At 37.0% G+C, this 23195-nt stretch overlaps 1 protein-coding gene and 1 long non-coding RNA gene across 2 annotated transcripts; both read right to left on the reverse strand.

The window, feature by feature from the left end:
- Window positions 1-7227: 7227 nt before the first annotated feature.
- LOC104452958 lies at window positions 7228-8900 on the reverse strand. The gene is made up of 2 exons (XR_727029.3): window positions 7981-8900; window positions 7228-7662 (listed from the first exon to the last, which is right to left on the reverse strand). It is a non-coding gene; the product is annotated as an uncharacterized LOC104452958 (long non-coding RNA).
- A 996-nt stretch (window positions 8901-9896) lies between these two features.
- LOC104452959 lies at window positions 9897-13217 on the reverse strand. Its single transcript, XM_010067459.3, has 7 exons — window positions 12917-13217; window positions 12593-12828; window positions 12213-12329; window positions 11918-12118; window positions 11292-11603; window positions 10518-10814; window positions 9897-10292 (listed from the first exon to the last, which is right to left on the reverse strand). Exons 1-7 carry the CDS (start codon window positions 13131-13133, stop codon window positions 10086-10088), a joined length of 1587 nt encoding a protein of 528 aa, XP_010065761.2. The 5' UTR covers window positions 13134-13217; the 3' UTR covers window positions 9897-10085.
- Between the last annotated feature and the right edge of the window lie 9978 nt (window positions 13218-23195).

Raw genomic sequence — 23195 nt, forward strand, 5'->3', positions numbered from 1 at the left:
TAATTGTCAAAAGAGGTGTAAAATAGCATAACTAGAGGACTGCCACAAGAATTTGAAATCCCAAGAAGATGGTGGAAGACAATAACAAGGACACCAAACAATCAGAGAGAGAGAGAGAGAGAGGGAGAGAGGGAGGCATAGAAGCCAACATCAAAGAAGACTTTAGCAATGAGACTTTTTTGGACTTATTATGATGAGTTGCAAAGGAAGTGGGTGATGTGCAATAGCTTTAAACTTTTAATGTTAATATATGCATTTCTTTTTCTACAAAGATAGAATTCCTCTCTTCCTTAATTTTCTCTATTTAAATAGGACATATATCTAATTGACTTTTATATTTTACTTTTTGGTTAATGTAAATCAAGCGGCTTACACATTTAAACCTTTTAAATCCCAAACTCCTCAAATTTTTCATTGTACTTCAAAGTTGACATGTAATTTCACATATAATTTTCTTATAATTTATAAATTCTGAATAAAATTATAATTTTTTTTTTCCTTTTCATCTAAGTCCAAACAAACACGTCCTTAATTAGCATGTGCAATTCTATAAAACTAATGCGGGAGGAAAAAGACTATTCCTTTTTTCAATTCCATTTCAACAAATTTCCAATCCCTTTAAATTCCCCTCGCCTCCCGTTAAGTGCATCGTTTATGAAAGCCGCGTACTATTGTCAACATGTGCAAGTGAAATCACTCCAAACTCCTTTTTTTTTTCGTTTTTTTTTTTTTTTTTTTATCACTCCAAACTCGATTGGCATTTAGCTAAAGACAAAGTCTTTTCAATGTCTTGTCAGCAGCGTGGAAATGCTAAGTTTATGGTAGGCAGAGTCATGCCAAGCGACTTTATCGGTGATATCTTCCCCTTGCTTGAGAAGTTAATCCACAGTGCTTGATGGATCCCACATCTGTCCTTGCTTATTCCTCCCCTTTTGTCCTCTTTGCTGAATTTTCCAGGCCTTTGCTATCATCTTTTAGTCTTGTGAATGTCCTTTTTCCACTCTTTTTCTTTATATCTCCCCGTACGGGGTGGACAGATTCCTCTTGTGGGGTAATTTCGCCAGATGAAAGGAGTAAAAATCAGCACTTCTATGGGATTCCTTTTCTTTTAATTTTTTCCCGCTAATTACTCCCAACTTTGCCCTGTTTTTGGTCAAATCACTATTTGCCCGTGTTTGCATTTGGTCTCTGATGCAAGCCTAGGGTAGGGTAGACTTTCTCAAACAATAGGATTGGGAGAATGACTCACACTTGAGAAACAGGACCAACAGAAATTTCAACAGTGCACGAGCTCAGGAGAATAGCCATATCTTTGTTTATACAGATCGGATCGACCTAATTTCAAAGCCAAATGAACGAAGACTTCTGGATCTAGAATTTCTCTGTTTTGGGTTTTCTGAAATAAGCACTATAGAATGGTCGAATTTGGGTTGGAAATAACAAACAGAACATAAAAAGATAAAACTCCGTTGGTTGCTCTTCTAGGCCTCCAAGGAAGTTGAGGGGGCTTTGATTCTTCTAGATCGATGATTGCAACTCTTCAGGGATGCAGATTTCAAAAGCTTCGACTTTTCAAGGACGGAGTGAAAACTCTTCTGGTTTTCAAGGGTATGAACTCTACAAGGTTCACGAAACTCGCTTCAAAGCAAAGTTTTCATTCATCAAAAGTTCGTCTGTCTTGTACAAGAAATTGGATGGCTTATACCGTCAAGAAATAAAGATACATCATTAAAACTAGGAGAAATAAAGACAGAGCATTGAAACTAGGAGAAATAGTAAAGAGTATAGAAATGATAAACTAGTAAAAGCGTCATGTGGGCTCCCAAGGTGTCTTTCAAGCTTCCGGGATGGACTCAAGATATTGATACAGTTTCACGGTTTCGTCGAGCTTGAATGCGGGCCAATCTTCGTGGTCAAGAGAGCTAGTCTTCAATGCGGGCTGCATCAGTCTCCGTGGAAGAAGTTGGCTTGCATTTAGCATGTAATCAACATCTTCATCATCTTCACCTGTTTCGGACACCAACTAAATATATTCATCAGTTTCCAATTTGAAGTCCATAACAGACTCACTTCCATTGTTCTCCTTCAGTGAATTCATCGTTGCTTGGATCAAAGACTGTATTCACAAGAAAAAGATTAGTAATTAACACATATTGCGCACTCATTAAGAGAGATATTCAGTGTATAAACAGTACATATTTTCCTCTGCACTTCAGGAAATAAGTCATCATGATCAGGTTGATGAAGATCCAATTTGAAATCTGCCAGGTTAATGGCTCCATGCTCTGATTCTGTCGTTGAATTATTAACCTTCTCTTTTTGCTTATGCTTCAAGCTACGTAGAACGTAATTTTTGTTCAACTGTCAAAAGACCATGTTATACCAGTTCATACCACTAGATCATCTTTCCTTCAACAGTAAAATTCTGCCCACAGGTTTTGGCAATAATAATGTCATTCTCTATATATGAATACGGTTTTAATCTTCTGTAGCAAAATCTGAGCAAAAAAAGAAGAAGGTCTCTTTGCTTCTTAGGACTCGTATTATTTTTGCTATACTTCTAATATGACATGCGAATATAATTAATTGTAACAAATAATTGGGAGATAGATTGAGTACACAATTGGCAAGTAGATAGGACATATATCTAAAAGATTCTTCATATCTCATTTTGATTATACATATGCCTGATTAATATGTTACTAGATACTAGATACTTATCTACTATAGGCTCATTTAGTCTACATCAAAACATATCAAAGTATACAGAAATTTCTCAATTCTGTCTTCTGCATTAATTCTTATGGAAAGATACATTGCACCCGGTGCACACATAGAGAACACCTTTCGAAATTCACATCATTGTCTTTTTCAATAAAATTAATAGGCGTCTCTCGACGTCAATCCTTAACATTGTTCATCTAGTCCGATTACGTGTGGTATGCACAACAGCCACGACGACTCCATTTGCAAAGATCACCTCTTGCCCGCGGTGGCAACCACTTGCCGCAACGGCAGCCCTGCTGCGTAGCCTGCACAGCAGCCACTTCTATGTCAACCGGTTCTCTCTTTTACTGAGCCACTTTGATGATCCACGCAGCTGTTATAGGATATTTTTATCCAAGGTCAAGATGAGAAGGGATGTTAGAGATATTTAGGATATTTTCTAGAAATATTTAGGATTTGAATTTTCACATATCTTGTAATAGTGCACATAATTAGGAGATTTTTCATATCTTTTTTCAGTTATGTGTATACTCGATTGATATGTTACCTAAATAATCATATGATAAAGTTTATTAACAGGCCCAGAGGCTCACGCCTTTTATCATAGCATGTCAAGATATATAGAAATTTTCACAATTCTCTCTTCCACCTTAATTCTTATCTCTCCTTCTGCTCCGTTCTTCACTCAACACACAAGTAAAAGTAATGAACTCACTTCACTGTGGAAGCAGAAAAGTCAGCATCAATACCCCACCATTTGGCAGGGTCTTTCTTCAAGTCTTCCCTTCTTTGAGAAGTCACCCAACTTTTTGCATGTAGATATCAGAAAAATCTTGATCGTGATTGATACCTAATAATGATAGGGATGGTTTTCTGTCTCTTTTTCCTTGTCCTTGGGAATCCCATCACATTTTAACATTGTGCTCATTCTGAAAGGGGCACTATCGACTACAAATATCAGTTTGGCTTTCTCATTGGACAATGATAATATCCATGAAATTTCTGGGATCTGCTCCTGTTATGTGTCCTGGTTGTTACCTCTTGTCACAGTAGAAGAATTTTCTTTTCATGTTATTAATCACATAATGTGGATTTGAGTTTAAATCAACCTGCTAGGAGTCATTTAACATAAGGGATGTCCATGTATGTGTGCATTTTCGTTTAAATAACAAAAGTCTCTTTATGGGCCAATGTACCAATAACTTATGTACAATTGAGATTTATGCTAGTGCTTTATGCTAGTGCTTTGTCTAGTTATAGCATGGCTTGACCCAACCCGACCTTATTAGTACGAACACATAAAAATCCCTACTCGAAGAAGACTAAGGCCTAGCCCCAAAATACCCTAAGTTTTTGGGTTGGGTTGGGCCAGCACAGGCTTTTTTCTGACACCTCTAGTTGAACTATTCCACACATAAGTCTATTCATTAAATTGCGTTTAATAGTCAAGATAAAAGTCAGAATAAGATAAATTTTATCATAACCTGTGTTCGGTTACTGTTCAAGACAAGATAATGCCATATATAAGTAGATATTAATCCGATAAAGTAATCTCATGTAGGGATGGGATAAAAGTGGATATGATATGTCCATCACTCATCTCTCTACTTTGTCTCCTCAACTCAATCAAGTTGCCATTGACAACCTCTCATTGCCACCGATGAGGCTTGTCATAGTCACAAGCTTGACTCGATCTCGTCCGCAGAGGAGCTCCACGGCTAGAACTGGGGCACGAGCCATCGTCCATGGCCAGATCTAAAGAAACAATCGTTGTCTTCCTGTGTCTCACGCACCTTCGTTGCATGAGCAGCCATGCCTTCATCGGCTAACCCTCGACGTTAGTGTTGGCTGCAAGGGTAGGGGTGGCGACCAGATTGGTTTTTATTGAAGATTGTGGATCAGCAATGAAGATGGACGAGGGACTGGTGATTGCTGAAGTTTTTGCATGATAGTGTACTTAGGCAGCTTGGACGTCTGCGAGGGTTCTGAGATCTAAACGGTCCACATTCAATTCAGTATGGGGCCTGAGAAGAGAAGGAGGTGGAGGACAGCGAGGAGAGTGAGGCGGGATTTGCTGGCGGCAAGAGCCATTTGATATTCAATTGGTCTGAAAGGTCGACGTTCAATTCAGTTTGGATATCCATATAGTTATAAAAATTATATAAGATATTAAAAATCCCATCTTCATCCTATCTAAGCTATTCCTATCCACCTTTTAATAACCGATAAAAAAGTTTAGACGACCAAATGCACCCGAATTGTTAAACCAGTGACATAGGTGCCACTTCCTTTTCTTGGTAAAACCTATATACTCAATTACTCATGAATAACTAGGTGCACGAAAAGACTATTAATGCTAATCTTCATTGAACAACAGTTGGACTTTGGTTCATAGAAGCTATAAGCTTCACCAGTGGTTCTTTAAGTTACTTCTCCCTTTTCTAGATCTGATTAATAGTCCAAAAATCATCAGATTTGATGCATTGCCCTCCTTGTGAAACCAACTTTTATTCCTTCTCTACTTTGAATAATCTTTTTAATTACATGTGGGCAGTCTTGAAAGAAAAATATTTAAAAAAATTTGCTTCACTTACTTTTTTTTTCTTGGTCGGTACTTCACTTACTTTAACATGTACTAAATTGCTTTCGAATCTCTCTCTATTAGTTAGATATCTAGTTAAAAATAAGGACTTTGGTTCATAGAAGCTATAAGCTTCACCGGTGGTTCTTTAAGTTACTTCTCCCTTTTCAAGATCTGATTCATAGTCCAAAAATCATCAGATTTGATGCATTGCCCTCCTTGTGAAACCTTTTAACTTTTATTCCTTCTTGGTAGAAAAATATTTAAAAAAATTTCTAACTTTTTTTCTTGGTCGGTACTTCACTTATTTTTGAATAATCTGTCTTGGTAGATATCTATTTAACAAAAATATTTTTCTAGATCTGATTTATAGTCCAAAAAAAAAATTGAAACCAACTTTTATTCCTTCTCCACTTTGAATAATCTTTTTTTTTCTTGATAGAAAAATATTTTTAAAAATTGGCTTCACTTACTCTTTTTTCTTGGCACTTCACTTACTTTAACATGTAATAAATTGCTTCCGAATCCCTCTCTATTAGTTAGATATCTATTTAACAATAAGGACTGGTTCTTTAAGTTACTTCTCCCTTTTCTAGATCTGATTCATAGTCCAAAAATCATCAGATTTGATGCATTGCCCTCCCTCTGAAACCTACTTTTATTCCTTCTCTACTTTGAATAATCTTTTTAATTACATGTGGGCAGTCTTGGTAGAAAAATATTTTTAAAAAAATTTACTTTACTTACTTTTTTTTTCTTGGTTGGCACTTCACTTACTTTAACATGTACTAAATTGCTTTCGAATATCTCTTTATTAACTTTATTAATGAGTTCACTTTATGAGCTGGAAACAACAAGAAACGAGCGTTGCGCTTACGCATAAGTTTGGGTTAAACAAATGGTAAAATTGCGTTCTGGCCCACCCTTGCCTGAAAATTAGTGAGTTCCAGTGCAAGATTCCTCTTTACCAAGTTTTTCCTTTCATAAGTAAATCAAATATCTGTACTTCTAAACCTTTAATTTTCATATTTTGCTCTTTAGTCGAACTAGCCGTAAGATACTAAATCACCCAATCCTTCTTATTAAATTTTTCTAGCTATTGTACTTTCTAAGCTCGTTTTTACATTTATGTTATGCCGGTTCTGCCCGAATAATGAAGTGCACATTGATCGGGCTGTTGAATCCTGGAGGATAATGCACATCAACCTCTGCGCTCTTTGAAGGGCGGAAATTATCCTTCAAGACAGCTTTTGTACGCCTCAAACCGGCTTCATTTTCGATTTTCTATCGGCTATATCAATTTCATTTACCGTGATGAAGATAACAATTGACTAAGACGGCCCGCATTGAGCAAAAGGAAGTGATCTCGTGCCATCTTGGCGTTCTCCAAAATCTCTAGTAATACACACGGGGCTGTATTGTCTCTTCGACTCTATCGCATATTTTGTGTATTTCGTCAAGAATCACATATGCCAGAAGAACAAGTGCAAACTGTTGGAAATCATGATCCATTTTCTAAATCTAGAAACTACTAGCTTAATGATGAGGTCAAGAATTTGAAGATCCCGCTGCAACTAGTTAATGTCCAGCTAACAGATCACCACCAAGCAAGGTGGCTAGCTTAATCTTGAAGAAAGTCTTAGGCGGACCGGTGGACACCTTGAGCAAGTTGTCTATAATTGTTGAGCATGGCGGCAGCCGGAGAAAATCAAGTTGAAGAAGGAAAGCGTAGCTTAGTCAAACATTGAGGCTATCTTGCCAAATAAGAGAAACGTTGTTGCAGTAAGGCGGGGACTAAGTCGGTTAAGATGACCTATAAATAGGCCAGGGATGATTCATGTAAGAGACTGTGGGGGAGATTGAGCTTGAACTTCATATCAAAGATGCTCCTCCACCACATCTCCTCTAAAACTATTTTGTTACGCCAGATAAACTATCTTTGTCCCATTAACCTTGCATATATTCCTTTTCCTTTGCTCTACATCAATTAGAGCATACACGTGCACACTCGTGCACATCAAAATACAGACTACCTTGATGTTCAAACCGATCTTCCGCCCAATCAAATTTTCAACATGAGATCAGGGCTACAAAACTTTCGACACAAATAACATGGCAAGGTGAAGTCTTGGACCAATGGTGGATTCATTTTGGCGGCAACAGCTGGCTGATGCAGTTGATCTTGTCAATGAAAGCAAATCATTCCAGGTTTCCCGGTGGGATATGTTGCCTAATTCAATCTTCAGAATCCATGTTAGCCCAGCTTTGATCTGCTTGTTCGCCGATAAAAGTTTGAAGTTCCAGGGATCTCATCTTACCTTCTCCTCTGAGGAACGAATTAAATCGGCCTTCAACTGTGGAAAAAAAAAAGACATGCTAAAAGCGATCACAAAAGCCAGCACATAACCAGCAGTACAAGGACTCGGCTGAAAATAGAGCTTCATATATAGCTTTCTTAAATACGGGAAAAGTTCAATTTCTTCTCTTACAAAACAAAAATTATGCATCCAAAGAAAAACAAGCTCGCTTTCTTTTGTCATGAAGTAATCCTTTTTTCTGTTCGAAAGTACACCATGTTGGTGATAAGCCAACTCTGTTCTGCATCAAGAAAACGCTGCAGGTACAATGGGAAGACACGAAATAAAAATACCAATAAGCTGCAATGAACTTACATGAGATAAGAGGCTTCTGAACGGGTTTCTGAGCTCTTTGAGAAAAAATGGAGGACTGGAACTTCAGGATGAAGCGATTTTCTAGTGGCGAAAAGAACTGTGACATTTTTGCAATACATTCGAGCTTTCTCTCCGGACCGTAGCATTTAGGTGGATTCGTGCATGGAGTAGGGCAAAAAGAAAAACTAGTTTTTGGCATAGAAAAAACAAGAGTGTGAGATTTTTTTTTTTTTACCATCTTGTTTTTTCGGGAGCAGAAACTAGCTTCTGTTTTTGTCCTATTCTAAGAAAAGAGGAGGAAAAGAAAAAAAAAAGAAAGTAGAAGGAGGAGATATGTACATTTTTATTTTTTCATTTTAGTCACTCACCTGTTTATGCTACTTTGTCCCTGCACTTAATTGATTCGTTTTGGAGCCTAATGAGGCAGCGAAACAGAAGGTCCGCAAGACAAATCTAGTAGCAAAAATGTAGGCGTAGGACTAAAATGAAAAAAATTGGGGATAAGGACATCACAAATGCCATAATTTTTTGTACGCTACTCATGTCATAACTTTTCATACGACGCTCACTTGAGCACCGTAATTTTATTTATTTATTTTTATCACTTAAGTGTCATGACTTTTCTTTTTTGATCACTAGATTGCCCGGACTTCTAAATAACGGCCACCGCAAGTATCAAGTATCGTTGTGATGAACGCTTTTTAAAAAGTAAGGGCATCATTCTACGTATGTTACAAGTCATGACACTTAAGTGATTAAAAAAGAAAGTTACGACATGAGTGCAATACAAAAATTATGACACCGTGGTGTCACTTACCCCCGGAAGACGTGTGCAGTGCCTTGGCAAGAACGAGACCTTGTATGCACGAGAGAGAGAGAGAGAGAGAGAGAGAGGGGGGGCTGGCTTTGGTGAGAGATGTTTCAAGCTCGAGCATGGAACGGCTGAATTTATAGCGGACACTTGAGTCTTGCCAAGCGACTTTGATTGGCCAAGTCTCCTCCTTCCTTGAGAAGTTAATCCACAGTGCTTGATGGATCCCACGCCCGTCCTTGTTTATTCCTTGCCTCTTGTCCTCTCTGCAGAATTTTCCACGACTTTGTCTCCCTTCCTGATGAAGTTTTGTGGCCTTCGCTATCATCTTTTAGTCTAGCGAATGTCCTCCGCTCATTTCTCCTTTTTCTCTAATCTACCCAATAAGTGGCGGACAGATTCCTCCTGTGGAATCGTTTTTCCACGACGAAGGAGAAAAAGTGCGCACTTTTGTTAGATTACTTTTCTATTTTTTCCCCTACTCACTACTCCAACATTGCACTGTTTTGACCAAACCACCCCATCGCCCCTAGATTTCCAAAACCATACTCTTAACACCACCCCAATTTAAAGGGAACGCAATAATACCGCCTCGTAACAGAACTGCGTCACCTCAAAACACCATTTTACTTCCCTTGAATCCTCCCAAGGGACTCTTATGGAATGAAGTCTCCCAGAGTTGATTACTTTCTACCCCAGCCGGAGAAGTGGCTTGTGAAAATACAGTGTGTATAAGTAATTTGGTCGAAACCAGAGCAGTGTCAGAGTCAAAGGATCTTTTTAAACGGTCAAAGCCTAATTATGGTCTTTGAGCTGCACTATTCGTTTAACAGTGTCGGTTCAAAACGTGTTCTCGGTCCTCATTTGTCGGCTTTTGTGTTCTGAGTATTACGTACGTGATTCTAGGAAGACTCAGAGCTACCAGCGGCTGCTATTTTTTCATTTTGCAAGAGATAAAAGCTTGTATTTGTCCTGAACATTTATTAAGAAGGCTTTGCCTATGTAGACTGATTAGTTTGCATGTTGTGTCAAGAGAACTACAAACCAACCAGTCTCACGCGCTTGATCCTTCAGATAATTTGATAAAGTAAAGAAAGAGATGGAATTGATGGACCGCAAGTTAACTTTTAAAGAAGACATCACCGTGGCAACTTGTTGATTCTCCGCATTATACACGGCAGAGAACGAAGAAAGCAAATTACAGAGCAGTCGCACTCCTTTAAAGCAAAAACGAAGCTCAAAGCATTAGCATGCAAAATCCTTGTTTACAGTTGTTGATGAAGCTGCACTTCTCTTAGGCAATTACAAAATCATATATTAAGGCGAACAACAGGATAATCCCAACGATCAGATTCAAAGGATTAGGCTGTGGAGGATTTGTGGTGGTTGGTCTAGTCCGTGCAGTCACTGAATTTGCTTTCTCTCTGGCTTGTTCAGTCTTCCTGCTTGTTTTCTTCCTCGGTGAATTACTGGATGAACAGTGCTCTCTGTAATTTAGTACCTGCCAATGTAACGTGTTTCCAATAGTGAGATGATAAGGAAAATGAAACAAAGGACTAACAGGAGACCAGAAAATCAAGAATTTTCCTAGTTTTTTCTATTGGTTTTCCAAAAAAAAAAAAAAAAAATGGAACCATGCAAATCAAACCAATGGTCCAACAATGCACATCTTAAGACTGGAAGATAATAGCCAGACAAAGTTGGTTAAATTGGGAGCTTCTTTCACCTTCGCTGTTGCTACAGCTTCATCCCAAGATACACATTCTGTTTTAATATTACTCAATGCAATTTCCTGCTTCTTAACCCCTTCGCGCCTCATTTCTTCATTGATATAAAATCTTTGAGGCTCAGAAATTTTGGGAGTCTTGGGCTTTTCCGGAAGCTCCATAGGTTTGGCAGAGGAAACATGTGAGCGGTTGAATTTACTCTGTATGACACCTCTCTTTTGCTCAAGAGGAACAGCACCATAAACTGACCCATTTGTCCGTGTTTGGCGATTCTCCATTGTAGATATTTGGCCATTCTGCAACATCAAATGGATCAATGGAAATAGTTGAGGCATTATCTTGATCTCATTAAAAACATTCATGTTTTTATTCTCAAATTGTCCGAAAGCTCTTAATTACATGATCTGTCTTTTAGTCATCTGCTATAACCTTGTTCAGTATCTCAGCTGCAATTTTTTTTTTAAAAATATTTTCTACTTCGTAGTTCTTCACCATTCTTCTTATTATTTGAATCCAAGTTAATGAAGCATGAGCAATTTAGAGTGAAATTCATTTCCTTTTGGTAGAAAAATGCTAGAATCCACTTTATGTTTTTCTCAAAGCAGCTTTTAACAAAATTAACCGTTTCTTAAGTGCCTATGAACCACATATCCAATATATTGTTCACTACTGTCAAATGGAATCCCCAACTTCTAATTAACTACCAACCAATGCACGTCACCATATAAGAATAGTAATAATACACAATAGGTTAGTTTAGAAGCAGCTTTCACCTTTGCTCTGGCTTCTCTTTCATCCCAATATGTGTATTCTGGTTTGATACTTTTAGCTCCAGTTTCCTGCTTTGCCTTTTCGAACTGTGGCACTTCATCTTTGCCACGGTATTTTACGCTTGCGGCGCGTACTGGAGGTGCCGCAGGTTTCTCAGGGGCAATAAGTGAGCCGTTGAACTTATTCTCCACCATCCCTTTCTTTTCCTCAAGAGGAACGACCCCGTGGAGTGAGTCGATTGTTCGTGTTCGCCGATTCCTCATTAGAGCAGGACTCTCATTGTGCAAGTTAGATCCTTGGCCATGCTGCAGTGACAGATTTTATGAAATAAAATAAATCAGAGGAAATAACTAAGGCATAAACTTAATTTTATAACAAACCCTCAAGATTAGGTTTTAAGTTGTCCATCGTTCTTATATAGTTGAAAGTTAATCATGCACAAGTAACTCGGCATGAGAGTCCCCTTTTCTTTTTCCGTACACAGATTCTATAATGAACTCCCCATTATTGTTCAGATAACCTGGACAAGGGAAGTGCCCTTCAAGTGCATTCTAAACCATTTTAAACCTAAATTTACTAGTGAAGTAATAACAGCAACCAAATGAAATCTCAAGTGTAGAATTTTGACCTGTGTTTCCATTGCGTCTCCATCGAAGAAGCCGACATCAACAAAATCTCTATTTAGCATGTAATCAACATCTTCATCCTCTTCACTTGTTTCTGACGCCAATTGAATATATTCATCATAAAGACCGTTGTCCAATGTGAAGTCCATAACTGGTGGACTCTCATTCTCAATCAGGGAATTCATCGTTTCTTGGATCAAATACTGTATTTACAAGTAAAAGATTAGTCACTAACACATTTCAGGCGCTTGTTAAGACAGACATTAAGGGTATAACAGAACATATTTTCCTCCATACCTCAGCAAAAGAGTCCTCATGATCAGGTTGATGAAGATATGATTCCAAATATGCCAGGTTATCAGCCTCCTCATTTCGTCTACGCTTCAAATGACACAGAACATAATTGCTGTTGAACTGCAAAAGGCCATGTTACACCAGTTCACACCATGAGATCATATTTTCTTCAACAGTCAAATTTTGCGCACAAATTAAGATTTCAACCTTCTGTACTGAAAATTGAGCAAAAAAAAGTTTCTCTGCTTCTTTAGGACACGGGGGGGAACTTTTAATGAGTGTTTCTGCAGATTATTGGAGCTATACTTCTCATATGATCGAATTCATGCAGCTTCCAAATCCAAGTAATTATTACGAAAAGAAAAGAGGGATAGATTGAGTACATGATGGTCGGGTAAATGATATTCATGGATGACCCAGTTGGTCGGGACGCCATCTTGGAAGACTAATGTTCTCTTGGAACCGATCTTGTCGATGTCATTTTTAGCCGTAATATCTCTAGGTTTACCGGTGATATTCCAAGAAAAACCACATGGTGTTTTCCTGATATTCCGTTGGTTCTGCGCCTGTGGACAAATGAACCACCATTCTTGATCACTGGACGGAACGATGGAATTCTCTGCAAGCACGTCAAAAAACTCGAGTCAGGAGTAAGGGGGCTGCTGTTCTTTTTCTGAGTTCCTTTGATGAAGTCGCGAAGGACTTACCGTTGAACTTGGCGGGTAAATCCCATGGATCAATCCTATAGACGTTTTCTAGTGTCGGAATAATGCAGAAACTTTCTCTCCATCCGGGTACTGACGACTTCAAGTAATTGATTAGTTCCTCCTCGGTTGGACGGAATCCGTAGCCGGCTACTTTCTGCTGAAGGAGCAGCGCAATCTCCTTGACTTCAAAATTCATGGGATGGATCCTAGTTTCCATATTTTGTTTTCTTCTCTCATGCAAGTGAAGTTGAAGCTACCTGAGAGTGAGAACTCAGGGAAGTGAGCTTGCACGCGTTGATATTTTTTTGGGGGTCTTCATTGAAGTCTTCTCCTTCCTCAATAAGTCACCCACCCACCATGACAATCCTAGTACAATCAAGTGATCGTGATCCATGACAGATTATTTGAGAAAATATTGGCTGGGTAGATTATTTTCTTCCCCCAATTCTGTAACTAATGGGCCAAAAAAAAAGGTTCGTGTACAATTCTCGAAATTATATTCTAAGCCCATAAAGCTTCCCCTCAGCCCGCTTTTCTTAGCCCATTTCTCGTGTAATCTATAGCGAAAGAGAAGAAAAGAGATGACAACTTCACGAAAGACAAAAAGAAGAAAAGAAGGGAGAGAGGGAGCCGCGAGAGGAGAGAGAGAGAGGAGAGAGAAGGAAACGATAACAAGCTGTTCAATATGTTCATTGACGTCTGAAAAGGCCATTTCCATGGGATTGGTATTTCACTTCTGTGACTTAGTTTTGTTTTTAGGCTCCATTTGTTTTATGAAAAATAACTTTCAAAAACGTTTTTCAAAATTTTGATGTTTCATGGGAAATGAGCTAGTTGGACTAAACATTTTCCATCAATGGAAAAAAAATTAAACTAAAAGAAAATGTTTTTTTGATTTTCAGAAAGAAAAAAGCATTTTTCATAACTTCTTTCATCTCGCTTTCTTTCACCAAACAACTTTTCCTTTTATTTTATATTTATTTTAAATAAAAACAATTTTTAATTATTTTAATTATTTTTCTTTCTTCTTAGGCTGGTTAGTGGCCACGATGGCCATAGGCGATCTCAAACCTTAGCCAACTCGTTGGATTTGGCGAGGCCCGAGCTCACCGGCCTGTGGTGAGACTCAAGCTTTTTGTGGCTAGCGGCCAGTCCAAAAAAAAAAGGAAAAAATAAATTAAAAATAAAAATTTTAAAAAATCAATTTAAAAAATTAATCAAAAAAAAATACTAAAAGAGGTGCATGAAGTAAAAGATTTTCGTTACCAAACAGCAATATTTTCTAGTTTATTTTTAGGTTTCGCTCAAACACCAGAAAATATTATCATTTTTCTGAAAAAATAATTTTGTGAAAAACATTTTTTCAAAATGCCACATTTTTGTGAAACAAACGGATTCTTAGAGTTTAAATTTTGAGCCCTACTTGTGCGGATGTCACCAGTGATGCCTCAGCCGGGTCTGAGCTGTCCAGCATTTATAATTAGGTCCTCACATTCTTAGAAACTTATAGGAGATTTTACGAAATCTCAAAAGAGATTTCCCATTTGAGAGATATTGTTTTTTTTTTTTCGAAAACTGTTGTATAGTAATTGCTATTAGCAATGTTCCACACTGGATTTCGTCCGTCCTCGGCCAAGTTCTTGTCCGGAGGAGCTTTTTGTCTTGTAGTAGCTCAAAGAGTTTTATTTTGGCTGTAAGCTTACCTAAAACAAAGTGTGGTGGCGACAGATGCAATGCGCCAAAATTCCTAGCGTAGGATGAGCCCGCTGCTCTGTTCACGGCAGCAAGTATGCCGTTTGCGTAGCCTTTCGGTTGACCCATAGAGTCTTAGATGATGTTAGTTGACGCTTAATTTGACATTCAATTAATGCCTCCGTGATAGGATTTTGGTGGCGTAGTAGTTGGTTTTTGGTTAGGGGGAGTGGTGCTCATCTCTTTTGTGATTTGTAAAGTCATGGCTTGAAAAGGATAGGATGTGACAGCCTCTTGTCCCACATCACCTAGGGAGGGAGTCTTGGACTAGCTTAAAGGCTTAGTATGGGCTGCCCCAAAAGGAACAAAACCGTAAGGACTTAGTGTCTAAAACGGACAATATATGTATAGTGGAGACTCATGATGTTACAAGTGATATCAGAGCCGATTCCCGACCCGACCTCGTGTTGGCATCATCAAAAATGTTGTTCTGACTCCTGACCGTGTTGGGCCCAACGGCATGTGGGGCATCAGCAAAAATGCTGTTCTGACTCTTGACCTTGTGTTGGGCCAAACGGCATGTGGAGCCACAGCAAGAATGTTGTTTTGACTCAAGCTGCCTTGAGAGGAACAAAACCGTGAGGACTTAATGTCCAAAAGCGAACAATATATGTACAGTGGAGACCCAGGATGTTACATAGGAAATAGTTATGTTATAGTTTATGAAAAAGGCGTCGCTTTGTATAGTATTTATAGAAAAGAAAAAAGTTGTGTTTGGAGAATATTGGTTTTTATAAAACTAGGTTGAATGTTTACCACCTTTTTATTGTTTGAAATGGCATAGTTAGTATCAAATAGAATAGTTTGAGAGTTGATTATTTGTGAAAAGAATTGTGAAAAAATTATATATATATATATATATATATATATATATATATATATATATATAATTAGAGGATTTGTGAACAATTATGAAATGGTTTTTTGATTAATTAGAGGATTGCGTTGATGGTTCACTATGGGAGGATCTTGCTAATTTGTAATTTTTGTAGATGATTATTCTTGTTATACGTGACCCTATCTAATGAAGCATCGATTTGAACTAGTCCATATTTATCATGATTTTGTTATCATGATGAAAACACAATTTTCTCAAAACGTCAAGATCTCTCATATTGATAACTCCATGAACAATATAGAGACACAAAGTTTCTTCAGATTATTTCTCAAAACAGTAGTGTCTTTAATCATTGTTTCTATGAACTTCTCAACAAATTGAATGATTAGATATTGTTTGTGTCCTTCTTATCTTAGCCTCTTGTTCATAATAGTTTTGGGGAGAGGCTTCACATAATGATGTATACACTATTAATGGCACTCCATTACCTACTATTAAGTAATATCTCTCTTTATGAGCACTTGTATGGCAGTGTTCCTAATTACAACCTTCTTTGAGTCTTTGGCAATGATTGTCTTCTTCCAAATGAACGCACAAAATTCAAACCCTGTCCTTGTTTATGTTGTTTCCTAGGGGAGGGCACTGAGCATGAGGGTATCAATGTTGGGGACTATCTATTATCATCTCTACATATCCTATCATGTTACCTTTTGGGAACACAAGATATTCTCTTCGCTTCATCCCTTGGACTCCTCTTTTGCCACTTCCCTTTTTTTAATAACGAGAAGCCTTTACTAGTGGCGGCAAGTCTTGTGGTGGTGTTTGTTTTCCAAAACAGGAGGCAAAAGATGTCCAAATCAGTGCTCAATAGTGGCGAGCTCAATGAGTTCTAGATGCAATAGCGCATGGAGAGGATTCTGGTGTCCTTTGGTGATGAAATTTCAGGATCTAGCTCTTTTGAGAGTGATGAGTCTGATTGTGATGCATTTTCTTTGAAATTAACAGTACCTAGGGATAATAATAATAATAATAATAATAATAATAATAATAATAATAATAATAATAATAATAATCACATCAGGGCAATATAAAATGGGAAAAATCAATTTAATTGATTATGCATGGAATGTGAAAATTCTGACTAACTATTCTTGCTACAATCAGATATTCAAGAAATCAAGAGAATAAAAGTCAAAATGGAAACCAAGCTCAAAATCGGTGAGGATAATGGCTAGATTGATATATTAAGGGAAAGTATTAAAGAATTATATTTATCAGGTGAGCTGTTTGCAAAAATTAAAATGAACTTAAAGCATTTCCGGTAACGTGAGTGAAAAATCAAAATGTTAATTTGCAATTGCAAATCGGGCTGAAATTCGGTAATTCCCGCGATCAAGGAAGCATAACTTTCTAGAGATCAATAGAGGATTACGCTATAAAAAGGGCTACAGTTGGTGAAGAATGGGAGGTTCGAAAAAATTGAGAGAAAAGAATTCGTGCAGGGAAGAAAGAGTGAAAAAAAGAGAGAAAAAAGAGAGCCTCCACCTCCCCGTACGAAGTCAAAGTCAAAAAGTAAGCAGAGGGAAGCAACGTGAGTGACGTGAGACAGGCGAGAGAGAAAAAAACAGAAAGAAAAAAAGAAAAAGAGAGGAAAAGGATTGCATCGTCGTCTTCCTCGCGAGGACCCTCCGGCTGCGCCAGCTCGAGCCGCGCCGACCACCGTCGCGCAACCGCGACACCAGCCGCCTCCGCAACTCACCACCTCACCGCTCCGTTCGCGTCCATCACCGCGGTTCCGCCGGTCTCGCCGCGACCTCCGGCCCCGCCGTCGACGCACGCAGCTGCTCCCTCGCCGCTCCGTCTCCCTTGCCGCGACCCAGCACCGACGACCGCCGTGCTCGCCTCCCTCCCGCGACGCCAGCAGCCGCGCCTGAGCCCTCCGTGACGCCAGATAGCTGCTCCGCTCCTACCCCCTGCTCTCCACCCGTCGCCGACGCCGTTGATCCAGCGACCGACATCCCTGCTCAGCCCGACGCCAGCCTCCACCAGCGACCAAAGGCCTGCAACCCGCTGATCCGGCCACCGTTCGCCTCCGCCTGCGAGCCAGAACTTGAAACCGCTGTAACGCCGGTTTCACCCTTCGCTAGAGCCCGATGCCACCGCACCTCAGCCACTGCGACTCTGCCTCTGCAGCAACTGACGCCGCCGCGCCTCTGCACCCGTGAGCTCGCCCCGACGCCACTGCTCACCACCACCGCAGCGACCCGTGACCCAGCTGCTGCTCGCCGGTCACCGACGCCGCGCCTCCCTGCTGCTGCTGCCGCCCAGAGCTCCGACACCGGCTGTCTCCCTCGCCCGCGCCTACCCCTGTCGACGCCGCTGTCCTCCCTTAGGTAGTTTATTTTTATTTTTATTCTTATTTTTCGCTTATTTTATGTTATCTTATTTTATTTATTTTGTTATTATTGTTCAAATCAGAATATTAAAATGTGATTTTCTTTATAAATATTGTAGGCATTAACCACAAAGATTTTGCCCAAGATTAATGTAATTATTAATTTAATGGATCAATTTTTAATTATATTAATTTTGAGGCATTTGATAGTGTTTTGATTATTAAATCATTATAATTATTAATTTGGTCATAAGACTTCGGATCAAATTTTTAATTATTGAACTCTCTTATATGTTGTGATCTTTGGCTACGTTTGGCGGTCGGGATAAAATTCGAGATAGGATATTATATCACATGTTTGGTCTTGCTTTCATGGCATGATAAATGCGGATATAAAGGGATATAGGCAGTGATAAAATTATCACGTGGGGAGGTGAGATAAATGTGGATAGAATTTCTTATGCCCAAAATAGGAAAGTTATTTTTCTTGAATAACAAACTTATTTTAAATTAACAAAATTGAAATTATATTTCAATATAAATAATATTTGAATTATAATTTAAGAAATTAAAAATAAAATAAAATATTATTTTTAATTAATCTTATTTTAATTTATATATTCAACTTTAATTCTATCTTATAATAAACATTCAATCTATAAATTAAATATTTATATTTATTATATATTTTAGGTATTTTTGTATTTTAGGTATGCTAGTACGGTTTACTTATTTGATAAAATTTTATTAAAATAAAATAAAAATAAATTAAGGAATAGTGTTACAAGAGATTTTCATAAATCTCCGTTTATGATCATTTAGGTTCATTTATAATGATATACCGTTTATATAAAATAAATAAATAAATATAAATATAATAATATACCGCTGTGATATGATGTGAGCATGTCAGAAACTTTAATAATGCGATTATTTAAACTTGATGGACGGGATATAAAAAAATAGGATTTAATATCTATCTATCCAGTCCTATCCCGATTAGAAATTTAGACGACAACGTAGCCTTTATGGTTAAAATAGTCATTAATTTAATCCGTGAGACAACATATTATTTTTTCAATTATTTTAATTCTTTATTTGATGAATTTCTTGATTAGTTTAGATATAATGTTTATTTCTTAATTGCTTGTCTTAAAAAAAACATAAAAAACATAAAAATCAAAATCAAAATCAAAAGATTAAATCTTGCATGGGAATGTGTAGGTTTAGTAAATTAGGGTTGCATTCTAAATTTGCACGTTTAGATGATTTTTGAAATAGATTAGGGTCGGATCAAAATAACCTTTTAAAATAAGATTTTAGATAATGTTTGCACATTTAGTAATTTCATTTTCCTAAAAGAATATTTTCTAAGATAGGATAGGGTTTAAGTTAAATTAATCCCTAAAATAATTTAGAAAATTATTCATTTTAGATAATTTAATTAGGTTTTTATTAATTTTGAATTAAAAAATACAAAAAATGTTAGGGGCATGTCAAATAGTTTCATTTAATTAGAATTTGTTTATTAGTAAAATTAGGTCATGTGGTTAAAATGCATGTTTTATAAAAAAATTCTAATTTCAAGAAAAACAAAAAATTAATTGCTTGTTTTGTGTGTTTATTTCTTTTGATGCAATTTATTTATTTTTATTCAATGTTTAATAATGATTGAGCATTTGTGTGATCATCTTATTGCGTGAGAATAATTTAGGTTAAAATAAATCCAAGTTGCCTGCAAAAATATTTTTGAAATTTAAAAAAGAAATGGTATCAAAAGGGCATTAGAGAAATTTAGTGTAACCAAATCTCCGTACCCTTAGTCAGGTTCGTAGGAGTAAAATAATTATCCCATTATTTTACTTAGGTGTCTAATTGATCTACACTAAACCGATTAGTGGCGACTCCTAGATAATAATCATTTGCATATTAAATATTTGAACTTTTAAGTCACGAATTAGTATGAGTTTGGGAAAATCCGAGCTAAGTTTAAAGATTTAGTAGTCCATTAGCCTAAATTTAGGTGGTGCACTCGAAATTAGGTCACGACAATGAGTTGCAAATAGCAATTAAAGTTGCAAACTATGAAAGCATAGTGATGCGGTTGACGCAACTGGCATTGTGATGGCCACTAGAGAAACGCAACCAATGTGGCTAGCGTTACTAAATAAATAGTGACTTTGATACCAAGTTGAGAATTGAGATAATTGGTACAAACCTACGCTATGGGGAAGTCATGGTAGGTCTTGGCATGGGATATTAAGCATATTATAATTTGATACTCCGCACTAGTTTGACTAATGGACTTGGCCATTAATTTTTGCCTTGAGATTATTGATTCAATGAGTATTTTCAGATACATATAAAGTTTTCTTGAAACAATATAAGTCATCTTTAACCCTATAACTATTTTATGAATTGGATTTGGATAAATGTATATTTAGTATTGTTTTATAAAAATTAACAATGGATACACGATCTTTAGAAGAGATTTTGTTGAGTTTTGACTTTTAAATTAGAGCTTTTTGAAGGGGGACTATAAATGGGATGTGTTGCATAGCATATTTCTAACCTTGGCCTCCACATTCTCTCCCTTCTTTGTTTTTTCTATCTTCTTATTAAATTTTTAGATTTTGTTGCTCCCCAAGTGGTTTTCTGACCAAAAAAGTGGTTGTTTGACATTTTTGGATTGTATTCTTAAACTTGTTATTGAATATATGTTGTGTCTCAAGTGGTTTTGATTTAGCTTTCATCCTTTTTCTATTTGGGCTTTGATTTGTGCTTCCATTTTGGGTTTTCCAAATATATGTTGTGTCTCGAGTGGTTTTGATTTAGCTTTTATCCTTTTCTATTTGGGCTTTGAAGGATCAAGATGAAGGTGTTATTAGAGCCTCATGCAGGAAGTACCCTAACAACATGACTTTGGCTGACATTAAGAAGATGGAAGAGAGCGTACAGTACCATCCAATTGTCCATGTTCAACAAAGTGCTTCGAGAGGTCGCCGATGAAGAAATGACTTTGGGATTGTGGAAGAAGCTCAATAGCCTCTACATGAAGAAATCTCTTACAATGATATCATTCTTGAATTAACATCTTTACATGCTAAAAATACTAGAAGGTACTCCTACTTAAGAACATCTAGATGAATTAAATAAAATTGTAATGGATATGAAAAATCTAGGGAAAATGACACTAGAAGTGCTCAAAAGTTGTGTATGACACTCATTTTAGTACCAATTTTTTTTTTTTCAAATCACTTAAGTGATGCTTTTTTAAAAAGATGATTACTTTAGTACTAACTCCGATTAGGTTACTAAAAATCTAACGTGGCAATTTTTTAATTAATTTTTCAGTTCTACATGGTTTGCCAACATGTTCAGTTAATATATGACCCCTAAAAATAGTAGTCTAAAAGTCATAAATAGTGATCATTTGAATACTAAATTTTGTTTAAAGTAATCATTCAGTACCAATTATTGTTAAAAAGAGATCACTTCAATGCCAAGTATGGCACATGGAAATTTCAAGTGGACATATAAAATTTTTAATTATAAAAGTCACTTATTATTTTTTTAGAATTTCTCACTATTGGCACTTAAGTGATCTAATGAAAAATTTTGTACTAAAGTAAGTGTCATACACAATTTTTGACACTTTTACTATCTTCTACCGAAAAATCTAGTTTTGGAGTTAGATGAAAGAGACCAAGCTCTAATTGTGTTATGCTACTATCAAGCTCGTATGAGAATTGTGAATTCTATGCTATATGAAAGTGAATCAATAACTCTTGGGGATGTGAATGCATCGTTGAATTCCATGGAAATGCATACAAAATGAATGTGAGTGGAATTGGCGATAAAACCAATGACTTAGTTGTTAAGGGAATATAGAATCGTTGTGATAGGCGCAAGATTAATAAAGGGCGTTCAAAGTCTTAGTCAAGCTGGGACAAGAGCAAGGTGGAGTTTTACTATAATGACAAATTCAAACGCTACATAAATGAGTGCCCCTTGCTCCAAACTAAGAGGAAGAAGTCGATGGAGAGTCCAATTTGGCTAGTCTAATGAAGGACAACAAGTCAATTGAAGCAGAAAATGTTCTTACTATTTATTTATTTATTTTTTTTTTTGGGATTATTGTGTTGGCAAAATGGATTTTGGATTTGGAATTTTCACACCGCATATGTCCATATAGACATTGATTCTACACATATGAGAAAGTCAATGGTGGTTCAGTTTCAATGGGCAACAATGCATTTTATAGGATTGTGGATGTTGGTATGATACAAATCAAATGTCATGACAAGACACTAAGAACTTTGACAGACATTAGGCACATCCCAAATTTAAAGAAGAGTCATATTTTGTTAAGCAATTTGGATCCTATTGAATGTGTGGAGGTGGAGTTTTGAAAATCTCAAAGGGCTCCTTGATTGTAATGAGAGGTAACAAGAGGAATAGCCTTTATATTATGTAGGGAAATACTGTTGTGAGAGCTTCAAATTCTAAGAAATCAAGGTTATGGCATATGTGGTTGGTCACATGATCGAAAGAGAAATAGCTATATTGAGTAAACATGGTTTACTTTATGGGAAGCATACAATCTATCTTAACCTCTAAAAGCATTGTGTTTTCGGGAAGCATTGCATAATTAGTTTACGTATTGGGGTGTAATCGACTACATTCACTTCGATTTGTGGGAACATGCACATGTTACATCTAAAGGTCATGTAGTTTATCTTCAATCACTTTCTCGAGAAAGTTTTATGGCCTTTGCTATCATCTTTTAGTTGTGCAAATGTCTTCTCCTCTCTTTTCTCCTTTTTCTCTATCTACCCCCATATGTAGTGGACAAATTCCTCTTGTGGGATTACTTTGCCACAACAAATAAGCAAAAGTAGGCATTTTTATTGGATTAATTTTCTAAGTGAAAAGTCCAAATAAAGACAAAAAGTGTCTTTGTGTTTTCAAATAAGGACTCAAAGTAATTAAATCATCTCAAATAAAGGCTCGAAGTGAACTTATTTCAAATAAAACCTAAAATGACTATATTAAAAAAAGGGCCAAATCTCTCAAATCGAAATACATTTTTGTCTTTTTATTTAATTTTTTTGTCTATTTCTTTTACTTTATTTTTTATTTTTATTTTTTCTTTATAGGTCATTGGACTTGGGTGAGGGCAACTCCCATTAGTGTTGGGCAAGGGCATTCCTCATTAGATCGTTGTTAGGCAAGGGTGGCTTTGCACTGGGCCGCCCGTCGCCCAGGTGAGGGCATCCCTTGCCCTCACTTGA

The sequence above is a fragment of the Eucalyptus grandis genome, chromosome 7 (genome assembly GCF_016545825.1).
Source record: "Eucalyptus grandis isolate ANBG69807.140 chromosome 7, ASM1654582v1, whole genome shotgun sequence".
Lineage (NCBI taxonomy): Eukaryota > Viridiplantae > Streptophyta > Magnoliopsida > Myrtales > Myrtaceae > Eucalyptus > Eucalyptus grandis.

What these genes read in the sequence shown, in the direction of transcription:
- LOC104452959 (XM_010067459.3), bottom strand. Translation starts at nt 13,133, where the DNA reads ATGGAAACTAGGATCCATCCCATGAATTTTGAAGTCAAGGAGATTGCG. An exon ending in TTTACCCGCCAAGTTCAACG is followed by an intron (nt 12,829 to 12,916) that starts GTAAGTCCTTCG and finishes ACGTGCTTGCAG; the next exon opens with AGAATTCCATCGTTCCGTCC. An exon ending in GAGACGCAATGGAAACACAG is followed by an intron (nt 11,604 to 11,917) that starts GTCAAAATTCTA and finishes TCATAAAATCTG; the next exon opens with TCACTGCAGCATGGCCAAGG.